Source organism: Dermacentor albipictus, chromosome 10, assembly GCF_038994185.2.
Source record: "Dermacentor albipictus isolate Rhodes 1998 colony chromosome 10, USDA_Dalb.pri_finalv2, whole genome shotgun sequence".
NCBI classification, from domain to species: Eukaryota; Metazoa; Arthropoda; class Arachnida; order Ixodida; family Ixodidae; genus Dermacentor; species Dermacentor albipictus.
In genome coordinates this window covers 95,448,528-95,474,751 of record NC_091830.1, presented here as the reverse complement: position 1 = coordinate 95,474,751, position 26,224 = coordinate 95,448,528, and the positions used below count along the sequence as shown (strand labels likewise).

The following is a 26,224-nucleotide window of genomic DNA, read 5'->3' as shown; positions in this document are numbered from 1 at the left end:
GTTCACTAATCAGCAATCCCTGCTAGATATACCGTCTGCATGAAGTGTACAAAAATCCCTTTAAAAAGAGAACTTCCAATTTCTCGTTCAAATAATTTCATTCCAGAGATTTACCGGGCGTCTTTAAACACAATGAGGTAAAGTGCCAGCAGTGATGTAAAACAGTAACCAATCGGTGATGTTCTTCAACGTCTTGGCAACCTTAGAGGCAAGATCTCCAGGATTCACACTGTTCTTTGCGAAAGCCCTTGATAGTGGTGATGTTTCTGTAGTCGATGTACACAGAAACAGGACTGTCGATGGCATACTTCGGCCATGGAGTTTGCATAGGTAGCTCCGGTACCCTGTGAGAACGAGAGGTTTGAAATACATTTTTCCATATTATTTATATCAATCTCGACTTGTAATAACTTCTAAACTAATTTATTACGTAAAGCCTGAGGTCATGAGTATTTCATATTTCTTTATTTTTATTGTTGTTTTTGATAAATACGTTCCATCACGCGCATCTGCATCGTAACAGGCCATGTCAGCCAAAAGGAACAAACACTATACTAAAAGAAAAAGAGCGTTTCTTCTGTATTGTATTATTTATCCGCTTTGTGTACCATATAAAGCGGAATATAGGTCAACCTCCCCCCCCACCCACCACTTGAATTCTTAAACCATGAAGGAGAGAAAATGGTAAAAACCGGTAAAAAATAACCAGTATAAAGACGGGCGTGGGCTTTTTAAGTTCGACCTGTATTCCCATTTTTGCGGTACACTTTGCATTTTTTTTTACTATTCACATGCACTAGCATGGCCAGTCCCTAATATTTCGTCATTCTCCTCTAATCCTGGCAATGCAGTTACTACCTGCAGAAAATCAAAGAATGGGAGCATGTTTGTGCGCGTTACTAACGAAGGCTTTTGGGAAAGTTTATTGTCTCTAAGGCAGATCTCAACTCACTGAGACGATGAAGGCGTTGCAGCCAACAAGAACTTTCTTTTTATCACCCCTACAATGAACAGACCAATGACGTCGAACGAAAAGAGCAAATAACGAGACACGCAGTTCGACGGCAGGATTTGAACACACGACGTAGTACAAAAACCCGATAATGAAACCATTAGTCCACGGACGCTTTTTTTTTTCGTCTTCATTACCAGTGTTGGACTTCTTACGGTTCCAAATTCTCATCAGTGGTCATACACAAGCAACTGTGTTAAATGGAGGATACAATGTAAATTACGTGCGTCTGCCTCAGAGGCGGTATGCTGTCATTAAATATCTCTTTACTAGAGCTAAAGTTTACACCCTGTTTACCCACCCAGAAAAGTATTTTAGTTGTTTCTGTTACTAAATAAACCGTGCCACATATTCTATAAAGTAAATACGAACTGGTGTTGCAGCCTGGTCGCAATATTAGCGCGCCATTTTAGAGCGCCGCAGACAGTGTAGGCCCTTAAGTGTATTTAAATCACAGGGAAGCCTATCATCTTTGTTTATTGCGAAATACGTCATGTTGTGTAGATACGGCAAGGACGCATGCATCGACAAGTGGCATAAAACGCATTTATGAATTGGTTGCTGGCAAGGAAGCGCGTTGATACGTTTGGTGCGTTTTGAATAGAGTGCCTCAACAGGCAATTAGTATTGATGATGCCTGCTCATAGGGTCTTTCGCATTTATACAAGTATATATTGCATCAAAGTTTAGCAGACTGAAGGCCTATAAAGCAAAATAAATAAAGCCATAAAGACGTCTTAAGCGACAAACACGAAGATTGAAATAATCCATGTAATGTCCATCATTCCCCTGGTGGCTGAAAGGTCGCAGCGAAAAAATTCGTTCTAGTAATTATAGCAGAAAACCCTATCGTCCAGACTAGTGCGACACTTCTATGTCATTGTTTATTAAGCAACGCGTCTCGGATTTTGTTATCCTGACTCCGGCTTAGTGTGCCACTGCGTTGCTTGCATGCTAATCACAATACGATCGGCAGTGGTCGTAGGATGGGTTCTTCAGCAATTTTAATGCGTTACCATTCTTAGTCTCGCAATGACCAGCACGGATGTTAAACAAGTTCACTGAAGCAATCCGTTGTGTTCCTAAATTTGTCAAGGCTACTCGCATTGCCGTCGACAGTGATCGCTTGTGAAGGGCGGCCGTAATTTTATTCCTTCATCACAATACTTATTCGCTATTCAGAATTCTGAATAACCTAGATTCCCGCACTTAATGCACAAGCACACTCAAATCAGTTTCTAGGAGCTTTGGTTCTTTCAAGAAAAAAACTCAACTATGTTAAAGAAAAGAATATAATCCAACAAACCTACTAGAAGGCAAACGATAATTGATTTAACAGCCCAATGACGAAGCAACGTGGCACGGCCGCACAAATCCAAATAAGAAACACAATGATATTTTGTTCGTCTAGTGACAGACCTGGCAAGCTACTGCTGACGGGATCATCATCATCATCATCATCATCAGCAGCAGCAGCAGCAGCAGCAGCAGCAGCAGCAGCAGCAGCAGCAGCAGCAGCAGCCTGCTTACTCCCAGGAGGAGGAGGAGGAGGAGGAGCAACATTTATTAAAAAGAAAGGACAAGCAGGTGTTTTTCTGCTTGTGCGGGAGGCGTCCTTAGTCCAGGGCTCCTGCGGCTCTTGCTGTCTCCCGGGCCCGCCGCACCAGTTGCTGCTGGTTACGAGGGTCCGAACTAGTCAGCACGGCCTCCCACTGCTCGGGTGTGGGGTTGGGTATTTGCGGGGCCGCCTTCACGTTGGAGCACGCCCATGTGGTGTGACATAGGGAGGCGTATTCATTACAAAGGGGACATTTGTATGAATATAGTGTAGGGTGTATTGCGTGTAGTCTGCTTAAATGGGGGTATGTGTTGGTTTGTAGTTGTCGCCATGTTACGGCATCTTCACGTGAGAGGGTCTTGTGTGGAGGCGGGTATTGTCGTCTGTTCAATCTGTGGTGTTGTAGTATGGCGTTGTATTGTAAAGGTACGGGCTCCATGGATGCGGCCGTATCCCTCTCTTGTGGTGCCCGGGAGGCATGAGCTCGGGCTACAGCATGCGCACGCTGATTTCCACGGAGGGACTCGTGTCCTGGGGTGCTATGCAGGATGCGCCGAGTTTGGCGAAACTCGGAATTTTCACGAGCTCTGGCGACACCCCAAGATGAAAGCACGAATGGTACCGAGACACAGTTTATCTTTCGACAAGCCTCCAGTTTCATTGGTTTATCTAGATTCACTCTGGCTGGCTATCATTCCTTGGGCGTTGCCTTCTGGGCAGTCGACAAACTGGGGCTCACGTGATCATACCATCGGTGCATGGTCGTGCCTTCTTTCACTTGTTTGTCGTTCCACCGAGTGCATTACATGCACAAGCGAGTTATAAAACAAACGCATTTAGTACGATATTATTAGTTAGGTTGACGTGGTTTAGAAGCATTTTAAAGCTTACAACATGTACACTGAATGTGCATTAGACTAATTTGTAAGTTAGTACGCTTCGCATTATACCAGGAGGGAACGCTGTGGTGGCGTCATCACATCGATTCACCAAGCGAGCATGGCGGCTAAGCATTGGAGGCGCCCAGTGTAAACAAACTCGTACAACGAGCTTGCAGTGCGCGACGTAGTGATCAGGCTCGACGATGACCACTATTTCTTGGATATTTCTGTTCCTCCGTGAGCAATCTTTCCGTGCACCCCAAAAGACTGCTAATAGCTTCGGCTATTTTACAGATCGCAACGCGCACCTACTATTCACGGCGCAGTGCTGAAGAAACAACTTGTCCGGTGCCGCTTCTGCGAGTGCGCTGAGTTCCTCCACTCTGCGTGACTGCGAGCCTCACGAATATTACATAGTGTGTACAAAAGGAAGGCGGCCTATATAGCTACGATGCGACAAGGAGGTGGTACCGACGATCGATCTCGCTACCAACACAGTGAATAAGACATCGACAAGCTGCAGATAAGTATGGTTCTACTGTTTCATATTTAGCATAAAAAGAGTGCACGGATTAAGTCACTTTCGTAGTAACGAACTGAATGCCCAGCAGTTTAAAGAAGGCAGTGAGAACCAGTGAGTGTTCGTGCTCTTACATGCAAGTGGGCCCGCGAAAATATGGAGAAGATGAAGGTGACCTTCACTAACTTGGTGAGATAACAGAAATTCATGAGTGACATTAAGCCCGCAAAATTTACGGAAGAGTATCTTTATCCAGTGAAATATCAATAGCAGGTACTGATATAAAGCAGGAAACTCATACAAAAATTTCATGGGTTGAACAGCACATGGAAGGCATTACCGAATCGTTTTCGCCACGTTACCGATATCCATGAAAAAAAGTCTAGAATCATTGCATTCTACCGGTTATGCAATGTGGGACATAAACCTGGAGGTTAACAAAGAAACTTGATATGTCAAGGACTGTGCAGAAAGTGAAGTAACAAAAATTGTTGGAGATAGCATTAAGGCAGGAAGACAGTGGTGTAGTAAACCATGGCAACTGATATGCTAGTTGAGATTAAGAAAAAAAAAGGAATCGGCAGGCAGGCCATGCGCGTATTCGAGCACTTGTTGCCCATTCATAACAGGTGATTACATAAGCGTGACAGAATGGATGTCAAGGAGAGAGAACTACAGCCGAGGATGGTAGAAAATTGCATAATGGGACAAAAATATGATGTTTGTAGGCGTAGGATGCAATCAGCTCGTATAAGACAGGATTGTAGGGTGAGGCATTTGTTTTGCAGCGAACAAAAATAGGTGTGTGGTGCTGACAGTAGAGACTCGTGAAGGTGCGGGGCCACCTCAGCTGCTGGCACACTAATCAACATGACAATTGGCTCTGAAAAAGAAAACCCCAGTTATGAAAAATAAAGCAACGTTGTCCCAACCCATTGTTTTATTATGCATACTACACTAGAGGCTTCCACAGTTAAGGGCACTTAGTACTAATAGTGCAACGAGCATTTTTCTTTGTAAATAATGGTTTGTATGCGGCTGATTCATTCCAATACACTTTTTTGCAGCAAAAGATTCTGCTGCTGGAGGCACTCAACCGCCTGGTGGCAGTAGGCAAGCGCCAGGCACGTGCTCTTGAGAGTGTGGCAGAGGTCCAGAGGGCTGCTCTGCAACAGTAGTATCGGTGCCCTCACTGCTCTCCTGTCGAGCCTACAGAAGGCACCTTATAAAGGAGCTTTCAGTTTAATATTTTGTTTATTATTCAAGAACATGAATAAAATTATTGCAGTAAACATTGTGCTGTGCATATTAGGAGACTTGCAACATGCACTTCGTGTCACTTCAAAATATGCAAAAACGTAAGCCAACCTGTGCCACTCTTGGACCATGTAAATAAGAAGTACACTAATGCAGCATACACGTCATTGTGCTGTTTGTTCTTTTTATGTGCAAGAATACAGCGTGTGTTGATTAGCCACAAGATGAACGATGTGTGTAATTCACTATAAAGACAGGAAACAGAAGGAGCCTAATAATGCTATCACCTACAGACTGTGCATATGACTGCAACACTCCCCGATTCAAATGTGCCATTACATGCCTGTTCGATACCACATATTCTTTAACATTGTCTTGTAATTGCATGTACTATATTTCACACATCTTAAGCTCTTGCACAGCACACTTCTGGTGTATCCATTTCATAGGCCAAATAATTGTACACTTTGTCCTTTTGTGTCTTATGAAAAGCAGCATCCTTTACAGTCCGCTAAAACTTCAGAAGACAGGAGAGGCCCCGCCCAGATGACCAAAGCGCAGCAGCCGATTGCCTCCACGTCTAAAGAAACAGTCCCTCTTCAACGAGCAGGTTGGAGAGGGACTATCTGTCCGGCGGCACGATGTCAATCTAGAGTGCGTGCCCATTGGTGCAGAGGCTTGTGTTCACCTGCCTTAAAGTGCAGATTCCGCAGCCTCCTAAAGTTGTATCTGACTATAGAAACACGTAATGCCTTGCACCAGTTGCATAGACTTCTGCTACTTGATAGCACACAATGATTAGGAGCAGAAATCTATAAAAGCATCCAAGCAAAGCTGGCTGGCCACACTTCCATTATGAAGGGCTGCAAAAAGGTCTCGCCAAATATTCCCATGACGTCCTTGAAAAAGAGGTGGTGTTTGGCACTTCTTTAGAATCAAGAACAGATTACAGTGAACGTTGTGTAGCATATCAAAACAAACTGAGCTTGGTTATCTGCAAAGCATGTAATGGGAGGTTGTGCTTCACATAGGAAACAAACTTCTCTGTCCAGTACAATTTTGAGGCCGGTATGGCACCTATTATGTCAACAGTGTCGATATACAAATTACACTTTTCACAGGCCATTGATTTCACCATTATTTTTGTATCATGGTTCTTTGAATCAGTGCTTGTATTACATGAGCAGGTGGATTTGAAAGCAAAGCTTTGTTTGCAAACCTTCCGACTTCCGTAATTGTTTGGCAAGGCACTGGCATGTTGTCGAATAGCTCACACTTCCTCGGTCCTGCACCAAAGAAGCCCAATGCTCTATTTGAAGTTAGATCGCACAACAATTCAACGGCACACAAAGTAGAGTAACACACACAGCAAAGCATTCTGCTGTGTGTATGTCTCTTCTGTGTGTCCCGTCGAATTGTTGTGCAATTAAACTTCAAGCTTCTATACCAATACACCGTCTTCAACGTCACCAATGTTCTAGTTATTAGGCCACAATGGTGCACATCTTTGAAATTTCCCAACACAAATTAGCTCTCCAAAAAACCACAAATGTTAAATTTTGCAGCAGAGGTGTATGTATGCACGTGTCATATTCTTTACCACTAAACTCACAGGAATCAAAGGGGCAAGCATTAACCAGCCTTGCTGCTGCCGTTACCATTATCATCATGACACCAATGGAAAGACAGTGCCACGTTTCGGTAAAGGGAGTGCCAGAGGGAAAGGTGTGACAGCGAGGGCTTACAATAAAAACGGTTACGAGACATGTTCAATGCCAATATATGCTGCATGTCGCTCAGCCTACTCTGGCATTGCGGCAAGCGTTACTCGTTTGAGCATATCACGTTTTGTGTAATCATTGCTCTAAAGCTGTACAAATGGGCTATTTGCTCTGCAATTTTATTTTTATCATGGTGGGTTAAAGACCCACTTTTCATAGGCATCTGCACCACATTTCTTCCGATATCCTTGGTGGTTCATGACATCTTCACGTACAGAGAGTTCTGCAGAGCATTGGATGTGCATTTTTTACTCCTTAAGAATTGGAGCCCCATTATGAGACTAAAATATACAATTTATCCATCCAGAATAACGCCGCCCCTCCAAAAAAAGAAAATACACTGAAACTCTGCCACATGCATCGACAGAGAACAGAGCAAAAATCTGAAGTATTTTCTTCATGCAAGCCAACACGCTACGATCCTCAATGCATTTTCATTTCGCCACAAATGCATAGGCACAACCGGCTTGGCGCAACATCCACATCTCGCGCTGCAACAAATTCTGCAATGCCTCGCTGTTTCATAGTGCGGCCGATAGATTACGCATGACCAAAATTCAGCATTGTGCATACTAAGTAACTTTACCAATGAAGAACCCCAAGTTTTTTATGGTATTAGGATTCATAGGTTACTTCACACAATTTCTGATATCCATTTATCTATTTATACTTGACTTCTTTCCCAGGAAAGTGAGCCATTTGGAAGGCACCCTAACAGACAAGTAGAACAATCGGCAAAAAGTCATCAACCAGCGAAAAAGTCAGTATCATAAGCAGCCGCATGTGAGATGTCGCTAACACAAAATTTAAGTCGGCTAATCAGAAGTCACAAATTTGGCAATATGGAGTGTCTAAACATTGCTTCAATGTTAATCACAGTAACGCTGACATTCAATGCGCCTTAATTCCTACGTACGCTCCGTCGACACACCCGACTACGTTCGTAATGTTCCCACGAAGTAGGAAGCATTATTTTATATATGCCCGCTCAGCCGCAATATTCTGGAAAGCTAGCCGCCGCTTACGCACTGCCGCATCGATAAGCGCGTCAGACACATCTCTGACGCAGTTGCTAACAGTAGTTTGATGGCGTCCAATGTAACGCTCGGCGCCGCCGCTTCCCTGAAAACTCCCAGTTCCGTAGAAATGTAGGGCACAGATGACTTGCTCTACCACGGTGAGCGAATGAAGCCCGCCACGCTGTCTCCGCAGACGAGAGTCTTCGCCTAGCTCGTCACGCTAAGGGACTTAACGTCACGCGAATGAAGCCCGCCACGCTGTCTCCGCAGACGAGAGTCTTCGCCTAGCTCGTCACACAGCCAGCGCACTGATGTCTTCGAGAGGCGAAAATGACGCTGAAACTCCCCGTCGGTCATGTAGGTGAACGGGTCCGGACGGTCATACTGACGCTTGCTGCCGCTGGATGCAATGAAACAGGCTGCTGCTGCCGCCGCCATGTTCCCGAGTTGAACTCGGAGGGGGTTTCGCGACGTACGAGTTTAGCACGACTTCACCTGTCAATCAAAACCAGAGGTCACGCCCCGCGCGAGGCGTGCAACTCTTGTGCGCGCACCCACTACAGTTAAGCCACGCGCAACTTATCTTCCGGCAACAGCGACGCGGTGTCGAGCTGAGAAGCATCAACAATCTTAACTGCCGACATAAAACACGCACAACACACTGTCATCGGTGATGTACTGAGCACCACTATCAAAAACAAAGCGTTGACTGTCGCTGGCTTATGCACACATCTTCTCGGGCTGAGATGGCCGCACAACACGGTTTCATTGCCTGCATTGTGGCGCGTAGCGCACAGTAAATAATTATCGGCACGTCACTGTAGCTGCTTGCAAGGCGTCGATGCACCGAGGGGGACGACGATGCTGAGGAGTGCGTATTGCAGCAGTCGTTTGAGATGCCTGCTGTGTCATCGGTGATGAAACGGAGCCACAGCGTCGTAAACACGATCAGCGTCCGAGAAGCGCTCGCTATTCTAGGTCCAGTGCAATGGCATTTCTTCATCACAAGCACTGCGCACTCAACAGTTCCAACACCTCTCTCCGTTCGAAATCTGATTTCATAACTGCACACAAGAGCCCTCACCTGCCAAAATGCGAGTGCTGCGGTGTCGTTACGATATCCATCAGCGATCGCTGCTGGCTCCAGCAGACGTAATCCGCAAGCACCTTCGACTACACAACACACTGGTATACTGCGTACATGCGCTCAGAGGCACGTTCACTGGGCAAGCGATGACAAGCGATGAATTGTGTCGCTGGGGAAGCACGCACTTTTCACAATGTATCGCAGAGGCTTCCCGCACAAAGATAAACTGGTACATTTTCACTGAACTGCGTCACTACGCACTCTAAAATAACCTACCGCCATGTTGCAGCGACAGCCGTTTTGTCGTTTTTAGTTGGTAAAGCGGGGGCCTTAATAGCCTAGTGAAGCGCCTGCGATGAACAGCTGCACCACGGCGCTGCGTTTCTATTCCCCTAATAGAGAAAGAGTGTCCATGACCCTCCATGGATCATGACCGACTTTATAGAGAATAGCACTGCAGCGCCCCTAGGCGACTTATCACCGTATAAATGCTCTCGTGCGTGCGACCTGATTCCATGTACCGCTTCTAAGCTTTCGCCTCACTGTTGCCACTCGCGGCAAGAAGTGCAAAATTTAATAATTTGCTCGATCTCCGTTTATCATCACAAATTTCTAGCGCTGAAAACGAAAAACAGATACTTAAAGAAATAAAAATGTTCATTATTTTATTTGTTGTATTTTAACGTATTCGTTTGAGTGAAAGTGTAGGTGCACAAATGCGCCGCATGTACCCTGTTCGCATTCGATGGTGAAAAGACAGATAGTGCTCGAAAGAGGAGGCACGCCCTTGACGCGCCCGGGAAAGGCGTGGCAAGCGGCTCACGGCAAGTGTGCAGACAGACAGCGGGACAGTCACGGTATCGCTAAGTTGTGATAATCCGTTGACAACAATACGCGGCGCTGGCGCGTTTCGTTGTGCAGCCTTCTGCGCTTGAAACGTGGAAGCAGCGTGGCACGCAGGGTGCGCTCATGTTGTCATACGCGGCTTTTTGTGTACATATTTTTTTGCCTGCACCTTCGGCGCGTTCCGCGCTATCTCCGTTCACTGACTGCCGTCGAGCAAACTCGGGTAAAACTCGGGTGACGAGAAACTCGGCGCATCCTGCATGGCACCCCTGGAGTCCACACTATTTCAACGTCCGGGAATTGGGAGGCTTGCTTGAGGAGTCGGTGGGCGATTGAAGATATTCTGCCTCTCGCGTAGCTACGGCAAGCTGCCTGGGAGTCAGTAATAATTGTGACGTACTCGTTGGTTGGACTAGAGGTGATGGCCAACGCGATGGCTGTCTCCTCCGCTACGAGGGCGCTGGCAGTGCGGACCGTCATCGAGACCACCTCTTGTAGGTTATTGTCGACAACGCTGGCCGTCATGGCTGCTTTTTGGGGGTACTGCGCGGCATCTGTGTATAGTGTGGTGGGGAGACTGCCATATTTTGTCTGTAGAGTTTTTGCGCGAGCTTGGCGACGATCGGCATGATGTTCCGGGTGCCTGCTTCTGGGGATAGGGGCTACCTTGATGTGTTCCCGGAAGTTGAGGGCCTGATGAATTGCTTGTTCGTGGCCTTTGCCGTGTGTGGGGTAGCCTAGGCGCGCTAGGACTGTTCTTCCTGTTGGTGTAAGGGCTAGTCGTTCTCGTTGGCTTGTGAGGTGGGCGTCTATAATTTCTCTTATATTATTATGGACTCCTAGGGCTTCAAGCTTGAGTGTCGCTGTTCCCGGTGGTAGGCCGAGCGCTTGCTTGTAGGCTTTCCGAAGAATTACGTCTAATTGATCTAGTTCCTTGGGAGTGAGGGGCAAGTACGGGGCAGCGTAGGCAATGCGGCTGTTTATCAGGGCCTGGACGAGCTGTATAATGTCTTCTTTCAGTCCGTATTGTTTGGTTTTGATACGGCTGACCATTCGTATGATTTGGAAGGTGGTCTGCTTGAGACGTTGGATGGTGTATGCGCCTCCGCCGTCTTGTTGTATGTGGAGTCCCAGAATGCGGACGCGGTTTACTGTGGGTATTTCTTTGTCGTCGAGGGTGAGTGTGATGCGGGATAGTTCATTGAGTTTTCTTCGTGATTTCTGTCGAACGACTAACAGTTCTGACTTCTCGGGGGAGCACCGGAGAACACTTGTGTTTGCATATTGCTGGACGACGTCCGTCACTTGTTGAAGGGCGTCTTGTTTCTCTCCTTCGGAACCAGTGGTGGTCCAGATAGTGATGTCATCGGCGTATATTGCATGCCTGATTCCTGGTATTGCGTTGAGTTTGTCAGGTAATTTCATCATAGCAATATTGAAAAGGGTGGGTGATAGAACAGCACCTTGTGGGGTTCCTTTGTTGCGAGTAGGTAACGTCGGGGTTCTGAGTGCGCCAATGCCTATTGTGGCCGTGCGGTTGCTTAGAAAGGCGCGTATATAATTGTAAGTATTACGACCACAGTTCGTGAGGCTTAGGTTTGTAAGGATGGTATGATGAGCCACATTGTCGAAAGCGCCCTTGAGATCGAGTGCTAAAATCGCTCCGGTGTTGTGCGGTGAGATGTGTTCAAGGACTTGTTCCTTCAGCTGAAGAAGGATGTCGTGGGTAGAAAGGTGGGGCCGGAATCCGAACATTGTTTCGGGAAAGAGGTCGCTGGATTCTAGGTAAGGTTGAAGCCGGTTCAGAATGACATGTTCCAGAAGCTTGCCTAGGCATGAAGTCAGTGAGATTGGTATCATATTTTCTAAGCTGGAGAGTTTGCCTGGCTTCGGAATGAGTATGATGTCCGCGTGCTTCCAGTCTGCTGGTACCGTACCCGCTTCCCAGTGATGATTAAAGAGGTCAGTAAGAGATTGAATGGTGCCATCATCCAGATTGCGCAAGAGCTTGTTATTTATTTTGTCCTTGCCTGGGGTGGTGTTTCGTGTGAGTGCATGGAGTGCTTGTTTAACCACAGTGATAGTGATCGGCTTGTCGAGGTCGTAATGGTCGCTCCCGCTGTAGGTTGGAGGTTGTCCTTGTGGGGGTTCGAAATCGCCTATGTACCACGCCCGCAACTCCTCCAGGATTTCGTCATCAGAACCCAACTTCTCCAACTCCTCCAACTACTCCGGTCATGTACTAATTGTAGCCATGGTTTCCCTGCAAACTTCTTAATCTCATCCGCCCACCTAACTTTCTTCCGCCCCCTGCTACGCTTCCCTTCCCTTGGAATCCAGTCCGTAACCCTTAATGACCATCGGTTATCTTCCCTCCTCATTACATGTCCTGCCCATGCCCATTTCTTTTTCTTGATTTCAACTAAGATGTAATTAACTCGCGTTTCTTCCCTGACCCAATCTGCTCTTTTCTTATCCCTTAACGTTACACCCATCATTCTGCTTTCCATAGTTCGTTGCGTCGCCCGCAATTTAAGTAGAACCCTCTTCGCAAGCCACCAAGTTTCTGCCCCGTAGGTGAGTATTGGTAAGACACATCTATTATACACTTTTCTCTGGAGGGATAATGGCAACCTGCTGTTGATGATTTGAGAATGCCTGCCAAACGCACCGCAGCCCATTCTTATTCTGCTGATTATTTCCGCGGTCACTACCTGCCCTAAGTATATTTATTCCCTTACCACTTCCAGTGCCTCGTTACCTATCGTAAACAGCTGTTCACTTTTGAGAATGTTAAACATTACTTTAGTTTTCTGCGGATTAATTTTTTAGACCAACCTTTCTGCTTAGCCGCTCCAATCAGTGAGCATGCATTGCAATTGGTCCCCTGAGTTCGAGGCAATATCATCAGCGAATCGCTAACTACTAAGGTATTCTCTATTAACTCTTATCCCTAATTCTTCCCAATCCAGGTCTCTGAATAACTCCTGTAAACACGATGTGACTAGCATTGGAGAGATCGTATATCCCTGCCTGACGCCTTTCTTTCCCTGCCTGACGCCTTCCTTTGGGCTGATGGGATAGGGCGAAAGTAAAAAAGACAAGAACACGACAAATAAGAGAGCCACAAAGAAAACAGTCAGAGAGGAGAATAAGAATGGTTTGGAATGGGAATAAAAAGAAAGGTGTTTGCCAGCGTTTCGGGCCCTCTACTAAAGACATCGGCTTCGGAGCTTGTAGCCTTCTATTCGTACGACGCACCTTTTCGGAGGAGGTTCCTTACCCCTGTTCAGAAATGCATCTTATGTGGAATACCGCGCTTGACTTGATTTCAATGACCCCTGTTGTGAACGCACCAAAGGAAACGCAATGAGCGTCTTGGGCGAGTTCATACCTGCCGTCGTTTATATCAAGTAAAGCATGAGCTTCAGCTTAAGATGCATTTCTGAATACGGGGCTAAGTCTCGCTTGCCTGCTTTCAAAAAGGTAGCTTCCCAACTACATCAGAAGTGGAAGCCACAGTGACGGGGCCGGAGGTGAATTCGGACGTCCTCAACGTTATCAACAGTACCACTACTAGAGCCCAGGCAACGTTCCGCTGCTTATGGCACCACAGTAGGGGTCCCGTTGTGTTTTGGTACCGACGCAGAATTTTGGTTTGTGTGCACCTTTAGGACTATCTCGTTTGAGAGCACCAAATTTTTTTAAAGATTGTTTAATATAATGTCATCTTTGCCGCAGCAAATGCACCGGTCTGCATCGGTACCGATAACCTTTTTCAGGGACTATTCATAAGAGCATTCAAGACCGCTAATTCAAAGGTATCATCTGGATGTTTGCAGTGTCATTTGTGCTTGGTCACAGTACGGGATATAATGCTGTGCTGCAAGTCTTGAACACATAGTTCTTGTTTACCGCTGTTATTCTTGCGACAAATACGGCTCGGTATTTATCTCGCGATGTCACGAAGAATCATATACAGTCCCGCACCGTAGAAATTGGAAGCAATTTTTTTGTAAATACATTAGATGTTCTTGGATGAGCTTGCACCTATGCATCGCTTTAGGAAGGAGTTCCGATTGGTTAACCTCGCAGACTAGTCATCGAGTGGACTTAATGCGAATAAGCCTTTCTGACATACTAGCACCACTTAATTTTCATCACCTCCTGGAAAAATTTGCCCCGGAGGTTCCTCACATACGTGAATGGCGAATTTCAATTGTCTGCATGCACAGTGGTGAGCTAGCAGGAACTAAACCCTTGTTAACGCACAAAATTTCCCCAAGCAGATACGTAATACGTCATCATGCATCAGATATCTAGTTCTTCCCTCTATTTCATGTTTCACTTATTTGCCTATAACCGTTATTGTTACTGCACCTCATTTTATGCTTCTACATTCGCAGTTCTCGTGTATTTAATAACAAGATGTATAACTTTATTATCCTGTATTATGCGGTGGGACTTCTCTCTGTGTACGGCTTTAGTATGTCAATATGTTTAAAACACAGATAAAACACATTTACAAGTACAGTTACTACCACTACCACATTGCCGACATACTCCACGAAGCTACAAATGCTGAAAATGGGAAACCGAAGATAACACCTCACTCACCCTGTCTCAGCGAAGGTCTTCAGCGCCGTAAGCACAACTTCAGACACATCAGCATCTTCAGCATCGAAGCGGTCCTGGTCAATAAGAGGAACACCGAAGATGTAGTTCATGTCGAAAGCGTGCGGCGTCCCCATCCAAGAAGGAAGAGGGTTCTTTGATGACTTGTGGCCAAAGACGTACGCGTATACGTTCTGACCACGCTCCACATGTTTCTCTGCCGTGAAGTGCATCGGGCAGACGAGTGCAGAGTCAGAAATGTAGTCAACATAGCCGCGCCTCAAAGACGCTTTGTCCTGGGCATCAGCTGTGTACTTTTCCAGCATTTCCGGAAAGTCCATCTTTAGCCACGAAAATATGCCCTCGTGCAGCGAGTGCTTAAACATTTTATCTTCCAAACCTTCCACCTCGTCCGGCAGGAGCTCGCTTCTAAGAGGATACATGAGCGCTAGCACTCCTTCGTCCTCGGTGACTCCAAGGACGATGTCGGCGGCATTGAAGAATCCCTTGCTGATTGCCACGGTAGGCACCTTCGGCAGGAATTCATTGTGGTAGGTTGGCAAGAACGTAAATATCTTGGGCGCCAGTGCTTCGCTTGCCGCCAGTAGGATTTCGTCGTCGCTCTTGGTTCTCAAGCAGTCGATCACAGCCTCAGGGTGGGAAGCCAAGCTACGATCTCCACCCGAACAGCCTACAACTGCGGCAACAGTATCACCTTTGATGATGCTCTCGTGTGCGCCATCAAAGAAATCTACAGCGTGCATAGTTCCGCTCATCATGTACACCCTTTGGAAAAGACCGCGGCTCATGGGAGACAGCACGTGCGCGTGGGCACTCATTCCTCCAGCACTTTCTCCAAGTATAGTCACTCTAGACGGGTCTCCACCGAACTCGCGGATGTTCTCTTGGATCCACTTGAGAGCCAAGTTCTGATCTAAAAGACCCATGTTTCCAGGCGCTTCTGGGCTGTTGGCGTCCAGGAAACCCAGAAGTCCAAGGCGGTAATTAACCGAGACCACAACGAGGCCAGTCTTGGCAGCAAGGGTTGCCCCGGTGTAGTTGTCGTAGCTCGCGCAGCCCTGCGTAAAGCCGCCTCCGTGAATCCACACAACTACTGGCGCAACGTCTTCGTAACGTGCAACTTGGCTCCAGACGTTCAGGTGCAGGCAGTCTTCTGTATATTCAACCTCACCGGCCATGAAGTTGCTCAGCACAACCTGCAAAGAGAGACAGTAGTCATATATGGATTAATTTTGGGGACGCACTAAAAACGTAGCTACTATTAGCGACGTACCACATACCATGACAATGTGGCACTATGCCCCGAACACCTGCAGTAACGTACCCAACCGAATACCAGGCACCAAAATTCACGCATTGCCTCAGCGTGGTTTTTCGGCCAGCTTTTTATTAAAGTTTAGTTTTGCCACCCAAACATTTAGGCATTGAGAAATAATAGGCTCAAACGCAAAGTTCCCAAATTGTGCAAATAGCCCCCCTGCGTCTTATGAAAGAATTCATGTAGCATTCTCATTTTCATAAAGTTACGAGGATTAATTAACAGGCTGATTGACTAGCGATATGTAGGAGGGCGAATAGTTTTAGACAAAAGAGTTACAAACGAACCATAGGGAGAAACGATTAAACCTGTTCTAATTCTAACACAACGCTATCGTGGTGCTGCACTGTGCAACGTGTCATATCTGAAACAACAACGAGGTGTGCCTGATAACCAGGAGCATTAATCGGCCCACAGTTTTCGTGTTCACACTTCGAGTTCTATTCTTTTTAATTTGTTTTGTGCATACTGCCACAACACCATGGTAAAAACAGCGAACTATAGATGTTTGACTTGATAACTTATTCGTGTACTGTGCACTCAAACTTTTTAAGATCGCACGACCTACGGAAGCATTCAAATCTGCAGCTGTAGTTTCTGTAGCTACTGGCAGGCGGCGAAACGAGCTTATGCTTGCTAGAGTTACTGTGTGCATGCATAGTCACTATGAAAGCAGCATTGCGCGCAGGTCCGCCATCTTGCTGCCGACGCAGGTTTATTAGGTAGCGAATTGACTTCTCTTGAAACCCGCCATAATAGCTCAGTGGCTATTGTATTGGGCTGCTGAAAATGAGGTCGCGGGATCGAATCCCGGCCACGGCGGCCACATTTCGATGTAGGCGAAAACAGCCATCTGCTTAGAGTTAGGTGCACGTTAAAGAATTCAGTTGATCAAAATTTTCGGACTCCTCCACTACGGCGTGCCTCATAATCAGGAAGTGGCTTTGGCGCGTAAAACCCCATGACTCATCTCCTCTTGAATGCAGGAGACGGGGCGGCTCAGCGGCCGAGTGTGCTTGCTCGTTCATTCCGCGTGGTTCGCAGCAACAACATTTACACTTCAAAGAAATAAGGGCGACACGAAGAAACAACGAGTTTAGACAACATTCATTCTATATGTTGTTCACTGCTAGTCACTATTGGCAGAATTTTTTTTATATATATTTAAGAAAACTAGATAAAGTAGGTTCTACAAATCACTCGCTCCACGTCGTTTTTGACACAACGCTTTCAAAGATAAAAAAAAAGTAAACTGCGCAAACTGCCGTTTCGGATAAAACAAGTGCTGCAAATTATCTGTGCTACTTAAAGGGACACTAAAGCAAAAAATTATTTCTTCTGCATCAGTAAATTACCTTTCTACAACACCAAAAACACCACTCTTACAACGATAACACGTTTGGTAAGCCAGAAAAAGCGCAAGAACGAAATACGGGTAGTGACGCCTACTAAAGTTTCCGCACAGGGTGGCTGTGACGTAATGGATTTTTATGGCATCTTCTAGGGCCTACTAATTATATATAGCGGTACAGATAGACCACATTGTGTTCTAATGGAACCAAATATTAAACATGGCATGTTTCGGGAACCTTTACTCAGCCAACGCGGCCCAAATGCTGTGTATGTCGTCTTCGCAGTCCTTGTCTTTCGCGCTGTACATTATTTTTGATCGCGAAAACACACTTTGGATTCCCTGACGTCACGCTGACGTACCGGCGCTGGGGTTTCGGCGCCAAATTCAAACACTGGTACTTGGACCTTCATTTTCTCATCTAATAACCAAAAATATGTTTTTAAATGACGGCCTGCAGGGTTCTGAAACAATTCTTCATTAGTCTAAACTGATTTATTGCTTCGCTTTAGTGGCCCTTTAAGGAAAATTCCCTCAGATCGAAATGGGTCTGGCGTAATAGAAGCTGGATATGGCACCAAATTTTCATACCTGGTAGATCAACGGACCAAGAGTGTATATATATATATATATATATATATATATATATATATATATATATATATATATATATATATATATATATATATATATATATATATATATATATATATATATATATATATATATATATATATATACACACACACCCGGACATTGGCCTCTTACGCTTCAGTTTTTTCACCGCCTAAACAGCTGTTCAGCTGTTACATAGCGCTAGAGGAGTCATATATGTCCTAAATGTTATCACCGATTCTTATCTAAATATATCGCCAGTGAGATTTATACAGACTCTATATTATCAGATTTCGTGCGCGACAGAACAGAAGTGATCACCATTGGTAGAAGCCTCCGCGCTTCAGTTTAGATAAGTAGGCTGATGGAGATGGCGGAAAGAGGGTGTTTGTACCTGCGGGCAGGCGGTCCTCCTGCTCGTTGCATCCAGGATTCCGTCCCAAGGCTTCGCCGGTTGGGGTGGGAGGAATCGAAGTCGGCCCACGGGTGGCTGCGCGAATGGGATACCGCGGTACTCTTCGACTTTTCGCCCCAACAGCTCCAGCCGGTTTCCTCCGACTCTCCCTAGGCGAGTCGCTCTCTCCACATCGTACGCACGGCCGCAGCTTGCCGCCGCAGCCAACAGCAGCAACACGTAACACCGTGCCACGCACATTTCGCCGAAGGTCTGTTCTTTATGGAGTGCGCCGTGGCCACCTGCAGAAAATTAAAGTAATGTTTAATAGTCTCGGAAGAGAACAGCAATTTACAATAGGCAGCGAGGCACTGGAAGTCGTAAGGGAATACACCTACTTGGGGCAGGTAGTGACGGCGGATCCGGATCATGAGACGGAAATAATCAGGAGAATAAGAATGGGCTGGGGTGCGTTTGGCAGGCATTCTCAGATCATGAACAGCAGGTTTCCATTATCCCTCAAGAGAAAAGTATATAATAGCTGTGTCTTACCAGTACTCACCTACGGGGCAGAAACCTGGAGGCTTACGAAAAGAGTTCTACTCAAATTGAGGACGACGCAACGAGCTATGGAAAGAAGAATTATAGGTGTAACGTTAAGGGATAAGGAAAGGGCAGATTGGGTCAGGGAACAAACGCGAGTTAATGACATCTTAGTTGAAATCAAGAAAAAGAAATGGGCATGGGCAGGACATGTAATGAGGAGGGAAGATAACCGATGGTCATTAAGGGTTACGGACTGGATCCCAAGGGAAGGGAAGCGTAGCAGAGGGCGGCAGAAAGTTAGGTGGGCGGATGAGATTAAGAAGTTTGCAGGAACGGCGTGGCCACAATTAGTACATGACCGGGGTTGTTGGAGAAATATGGGAGAGGCCTTTGCCCTGCAGTGGGCGTAACCAGGCTGATGATGATGATAATGGTGATGATGATAGTGAGAAGGTCACGCGATAGGGTCGACACGTCGCGGTTGTACTGCCGTGTTCGCTGCTGCAGTGTCTTTTCCAGTGATGTGGCTTCCGCGAGAAACTCTGCAACGGTATTCGGTGGGTTGTGTATTAGGCCACCGAATCACTCTTGCTTGACACAGCGCATCAAGTTCCTGAGCTTTTCTTTTGGCATGGACGGATTCCCCCGTCGGAAAAGTCGGTACATATCTTCAACAAACATTGCGACGCTTTCGTTCGGCCTCTGTACTGTCGCCTAAATTGCAGATTCAGCTTGCTCCTTGGGATCGAGGCTGGCGTATGTGCCGATTAGCTGCCGTCGCAATTCGTCCCATGTTGATATGGCCGCCTCACGGTTCTCAAACCATGTCCGCGCATAGTCTTCGAGGGCGAAGTAAGCGTTGCGTAGTTTGCGCTGAGGAGTCCAGCCGTTGTGTTCTGCGACACGCTCAAAGTGATTGAGCCAGTCCTCTATATCCTCGAAGGTGTCCCCATGGAAGGACGTGGGGATTCGCGGCTGGTTGAGGACGACCTCGGTCGGCGCGGTCGAGGAAGAAGATGAAACCGACGTACTCTTCCTTCTTACTTATTAGGGTAGCGGGTAGTGCTCAGGTGGCAGTCCTTGAAGTCGGCGGCTTGTCCGTACGTGCACAGGAGTCAGCTCGACCGGACTTCGTACTGGGCTTGTAGACTGTGTTCGATCTGGGAGTGGTAGCATGTTTGCCGCACCTCCACCAGAAAAATGTGACGTGTATTGGACATGGATTGTTACAAAATAGACGTTTCTCTTTGACGGCGGGCCAGAAGAAAAGCGTGCAGCTTACGCACGTCATCCTCTCTCATGGCGCCGACCTTTGACAGCACCATCCTGCGGTGCGGGAGCCCCACAAAGGCATGCCCAATGGTTCCATGCTAAAATCGCAGCGCGTTGAAGCAGACCTTGTGTTTTTTTCACGTGCTTGTAATGAAAAAATACGTTGCATAGACCTCATTTCGAAAATTCGCGTTACAGTTCCGCGGGAAATATGTCAGTCACAGAATTATTTTTGTTGCGTCCTCATGTGATAGCAAATATAGCTGAATCTTACTTCTTTGAGCATCAAAAGCGACACATTCCCACACAGACTATTGCAACTAACGTATGTATACCCACAAGACAAGGACTGTTGCCGCTAATAAATATAGTGCCCCATGCGCATCGTCAAGAAGAGCAATATTGCCATAATTTCAAAAGAGAGGCAATTATATCATCTGATGTAATCAAAGACAATGCCTCAAAATATCACCACAACTAAGAAGTTTTCGACACAAACAAAGCTCATGTATCGATGTATTGATTTGAAGGTTATCGGTAGTTTAAGGAAAATGAACCACTTGTCTGCAGAATGATGAACACTTCATTTTGACTCCCATCTTTAGATGTTGCTTATTCTTTGTTTATGATTTGCACATGTTCGTCCATGCTCCTAAGATATTTTCAGTGGCCTCTTAGACTAGCGTTCAGACCATCGTATGCCTTCGTGCCCTGTAAATATAGACAGTGGTCATCAGTGCTTGCTAGGATTACAGTTTGTTTGCCTTGAAGCGTGGAGTACCCGTTGCCACGCAAAGGCGCCAACGTCTACTGTAATATCATGTAATTTTGAAAAAAATAAAAAGAGCAACCGGCCATTTCTTTAAAACAGTATTACCCAAATAAGCAATTCCTTTAAAAATGAATGATTGTCGTAGCGTTACAAAAAAGTCGCTGTTTCGCCACAGAAACGAAGGATTGATTGCGACAGCAAATTATGAAACAGCTATACGGGGTAAGGTTAGCTGTTTCGTCAGCTGAACAGTTGTAAACATTCGCTAACTTACTAAATGACGAGCACGGTTTCAGCGCACATGAAACCACGAGATATTTCGTCTCGGCTCGTCTTCGGACCCGTCGCTGATTACCTCCTAGAACCCACACGGCCGTGCTCAGTGAAACCATTTGCAGCCGCGGCAGCAGTACAAGCGCAGACACGCGCTACGCTGACCCCCCTCCCCCATTCCTAGCCTGCGCACGCTTCCCCCCCCCCTCCCCCTCCCCCTTACGCGCGCCACAAGTCAGCGCTCACTCTCCCCGCCGTCCTCCGTTGCGCGCGCTAAACAGGCACCGGCACGCCAAGCCCCCATCCTATTCTGCTATGCCTCGCATGCTTTCCCTAGCATATACAGCATGCGGTGCGCGGCCGCGATGTTGTCGCACTTGGAGTTTGAACGGGACGTCACGGCGACGTCGACTGTTTGCCTGAACTGCCCATGTAATTCGCAACTAAAGCATATATCAATATATTCTAGCGAAAACAAGCCTAAATTTATGTTGCAACAAAGTGCCTGCTTTCGAGGAAAGATGCTTTGTGGAACTCTAGCAAATCAAGTACCCGCCGAGGTAACTTGGTTTCTGTAGCATTGCACTGCTAAGCACGATGTCGTGGGTTCATTGTTGAACCAGACGGCCGTATTCAGGAGGGGCCAGAATGGGAAAAAAGCGTGTACCGCGCACTGTGGGCAGGTTAAAGAACCCCGGGTGGTCAAAATGTATTTGCACAACCCCACTATGACGTGCCTCATGGTCAAATTGTGGTTCGTGCACGTAAAAGACAAGAAATATTAAAGAAAGTTGGGATGAACTATGTTACTGTCATCCCTTTGATTTATATTGAATACTTTTATAATATGGCAGAAAATGTAGAATGTGTTTGCTCCAGTAGGAGGAGAATTCATTGCCTTTCCAACCGTCTATGTTACTCGAGCCATTCGAAGAATAAACATGGTATTTCAATAGACTCGTGTGCAAGTTAGGTCCTGGACTTACAGTTCAGCTACTTTCTGGGAACTACCTTATATATTGTTGAAACCATTGCTTTCACTTTAAGTTGATTGTTAGCTTCTTATTTATCACACCACTACGTATTTACATAAATATCGTAAAGCATTGCGCCCGTTATTACGCAAAATATAAAAAGAAATGGATCTCTTTCATCTGACTTGTTTCAATCCAGAATTGTGCCTAATGCAACGCAAGCTGCAAGTAGTTGGTCAAATGCACTATGCGCGCACGATGAATTGAGTGGCTAATGTTACATCCTGCGCAGTTGTTCTTTCTTTATTAGAACATAAAACACACAAATCAAATGTTTTATCAGCCCGCCAATCCAATGATGAGTTATTCAATCATTCTGTGAAACATACGGACACCCGTGATTTTATGCCTAGATACAGGCGTAAATATTGCCAAAGGAGCGACAACTATACGTTAAAAGTAGTGGAGCAACTGAAAACTCAGAACTGTATTTATCTGATTATGCACATGCACATATATGTAAATGTTTTCGCCCGTGCCTATCTTGCCCGATATGACCGTTGTACTATCCAGACGCCAGAAGAGCAAGTGCACTACAATAGCTCGTTGAGATATCACTTATCGCTCTTTTTGGTCAAAGTCTCGAGTGAACCGACAGAAAAGAAATGGTAAACACACTCGAGCAAGCAAATCACGTGGCAGTGCTGTGAACTTTCAATGTGTTTTCAAAGCACGAAAACAGCATGAACTCACAGTTACCGGACATGTTCGACAGGGCGTCGCCGTAGACAATAGCCTTGTTGTTATTAAGGGTAACTTACTATCACTGTTTTCTTCGTCCAACCTTGGCACGAGGGCAAATGTCTTTGCTTTTATCGCGAAAACTAAATCAGGAAAGAAACAATTTATGGTTACTCAAAGGGAATCTCATTACTTTTCGAAGCGAGATCACGATGCCATAGTACACGCACCTATAAAGCGAGATATTAGAAGGAAGAGGAAGCATGTGCTTGCTACTGTAAAGCTAGGGAAAGGATGGAGCGTGTTTCATTAGAATGTGAAGATATCTTCCCTGTGGTCAAATTAGGCACCACTGGCCTCCTTGAGGCCCTTGGGTTCAGCGAGAGCAGGGTAAAAGTAAACATGTCCGCAGTAGAGGTTAGTTAGAGGCGACTGCAAGATTGGTGGAAAAGAAGTAGGGAAACGACGAAAAGCGGAGACTTGCAAAAACAAAGTTCACAATAGGGGGTCAGGTAATGTGGTTATGGGAATTCATTGTGGGTGGGTGTTTTTCTTTTTCTTTTTTGCCTAGATAGGATATTAGGCAGTAAGGAGAGATAGGATATTAGGAGGTTGGTGGCGCAACCCACCGCCCCGTTCCAAAGGGGACGCCTCTAATACCATCCGTCCATCCATCCATCCATCCATCCATCCATCCATCCATGCATCAATTCATCCATCCATCCATCCATCTATCGATCCTGAAAGTGCTCCTTGGTACTTTCCCCGGTACGTGATTCTCTTCACTTTCAGGTGCCTTCCTCGTTCGCTTGCTTCGTGGCTTCAGAGGGACAACACCGATTTGAACAGCTGGCCAGGTATACTTGCGTGTGAAAGCGAATCAAAATTGTGCACGAATGGCGACGCAGCACGTGAATATTCAGTCTTTCAAAAAGAGATGTCCTCAGAAAGCGGAGGAGAGCGTTGACGTCTGTTGTGCCGAGGACGGCTCGAGCCAGTGTCTGAATTCTCCGCTACGACAACGGGCAATCGTTCGCTGATTTTTACACAGTCGAGAGTGTTTTCGGTGCGCACTGTATGGCAGGCAGGCAACGAAAATATGCCTGATCGCCTCCTCACATGTCAGTTGTCTTAAGCAGGCTGAAGGGAAGTACAGATGTGAAGACAGCGCAGTGGCCATGTTACGAAGGTCCTTTCCGTCTGCGTCTTGGAAGTCGCAAGCATGCATGTTTCAAATACTCCGAGGATGCGGATACCTCTTGCAATCATAAGCCGAGTGCACCTTTCTCGCTGCCTTCCTGTGTACCTGCCACGACCATAGCATCGCTCACACGCCCATTTCTTTGGCGTATATGTCACTTGCCACAGCACACTTAGATGTGGAATACCGGCCCCATTTTGCAGCACTCATGCGCAAGAGAATAATTTCAGACCTACTGTATCAATATAAAGTATTTATATGACATATGCGTCATCAGTGTGTATAGTCCTGTCGAAAAAATATGGCTTTATATCCCTGTTATCCCTGTTATCAACAAGCCCTGTTATCACGTTCGAAGATGTTAGTACCCGGTGTGAATTATTTTGTGTGCTTACAGCGCAAAGCTAGTTCTGTGTTTACTATAAAGTATTGTTGAGTAACGTTAATGTTTAATTCCGGAACTTCACGTGCCAAGATCACGATCTCATATTGAGGCAGGCAGGATTCTTTTCTACACCTTTGGTTCTTTAACGTGCAACTATATCTATGTGCACCACCTTCTTGCATCTGGGATTTGGGTATCTTGTAGCCACATTTAGAAAGGGTCGGTTAGGTGACTTGTAGATGCCGTATGAGAGCGACTATGGTCAGAAATTATACTTAGTCGTACCGAGAAGACGTAGTCATAGTCAACAACTTCGACCATGTCTATCCTGTTGTTTTCAACTGATTATTATTCACTCACTGACGTCTGACGTTTTTTTTTTACTGACCAATTTTAGTGTACTCTGTAAATGTACAACCCTGCCCCCCCCCCTCTTTCTGTAGTAGGCTAAGCAGGGGAATTTAAGAGAATAATAAATTACTTTGCTTTAGTGAAAACGAGTGTAAGGAGTCCTAAAAGGGGTCGACGATGCAGTCGCCCCCTCCCATACCATCGCTAAGTGCGTTCTAGTTTATCTGGCACACCCTCCAGCACATGGCGACCAGAGCCCGAGGCGTTTCCTACAACAGTCTAGCAATATAAGGAACTAGTAAAAGTTATGCAGCGGTGGATATGGCATACACGGCAAAAAGAATTGTTCAGTTAGAAAGACGAAACCGCCTAAGTGGCGGAACAATGAAATAAAGCCAGCTAAAGAAGAGCGTAAGCAGGCATCAAGGAATTACCGAGAAGCCAATGAAGTCGGAGTTTCTAAAACTGCGCTTTTGCCCGAAAAGTTGGCCCCGAAGAAGAAGCATCGATTGCAATAGCAAATTGGTGGACAGGTGTACGAATGATAGTACTTTTATCGCTCGTATAAGCCTGTAAACATAGGCATGCTATACTCGCTCACACCTTTCTGTGGCTATAAAGGAAAATTGGCACGGGCACGTGGCTGCTGTACATGCGTTAACGAACCAAATAGTCGGGCAAGGATTTGACAGTGGGTTTGGTTGCTCGGAACAAACGTTGAATCGACGCAGCTTCCACGTGCGACCGGTTCGCGCTACCCCAGACGCGGAAGGGAAAAGCCACAAAATACTTAAGCCCTTATATTTAGTTGTGTGCTCTGTCCTAGGTAAGTGTTCCTTATAAGGTGCTTGTGTTTTGTCTTCCTTAGCCTAAACTAGCGTCGATTAAGGCGCGTTATTCTCTTTTCAGAAGCGCTCTCACTTGTGCTGCGCTTTGCCTGCACATCTTTCCGTTCATAGCTGGAGAACGTTGTCCGCGAGTACAACTAAATTAACAAGCTCGCTGACACGCGCACAAGCCAACATGAACATACCTTACCCGATGACCGCTGAAAGTCGCCGTCTAAACGATGCAGTGAAGAAACGCGGCAGCTGCAGCGAGCAAATTGAGCTTCGTGCAGCCGCACGCATCAACGCGAACTAGGCCTTGAACACACAGCGCAGCGCGGACACTGCACCCGTCGCAGGTCGCTTTCAAGATGGCCGGCCGGGGGTGCGCGGCCGCCTGGACCCCCCCCCCCCCTCCCCTCCCCCCTTTCCCCCCCGAAGCGTTGCGCGCGATGGAAGGCGGCGCGATTCGTCCCCGCTTTCCGACGTTGCGTGCGCGCGATTGAGCCGTGTCGCCAACTCAGCGTCGCAAGCTTTCACTCGCACATACAGCACACGGCGCGTGGTGAAGATTTTATCGCGCGCGGAATTTATGCGGACGCTCACGG

General features: G+C 46.4%; 2 protein-coding genes across 4 annotated transcripts in view; one reads left to right on the top strand and one right to left on the bottom strand.

Annotated features, from left to right (window-relative positions):
- LOC135921438 (acetylcholinesterase-like) overlaps window positions 1-26,224 on the top strand; it is a 145,589-nt gene that overhangs the window by 111,925 nt on the left and 7,440 nt on the right. The window lies entirely within an intron of this gene.
- On the bottom strand, window positions 80-25,980 carry LOC135921436 (acetylcholinesterase-like). Of its 3 annotated transcripts, none has more exons than XM_065455798.1 (4): window positions 25,823-25,980; window positions 18,275-18,576; window positions 14,579-15,792; window positions 80-344 (listed from the first exon to the last, which is right to left on the bottom strand). In XM_065455798.1, exons 2-4 carry the CDS (start codon window positions 18,533-18,535, stop codon window positions 203-205), a joined length of 1,617 nt encoding a protein of 538 aa, XP_065311870.1. In that variant the 5' UTR covers window positions 18,536-18,576; window positions 25,823-25,980; the 3' UTR covers window positions 80-202. The 3 variants fall into 3 exon arrangements, with proteins under 3 accessions (XP_065311870.1, XP_065311871.1, XP_070384088.1); XM_065455799.1 differs by having other exon boundaries at window positions 25,828-25,980; XM_070527987.1 differs by lacking the exon at window positions 25,823-25,980 and adding an exon at window positions 21,139-21,157.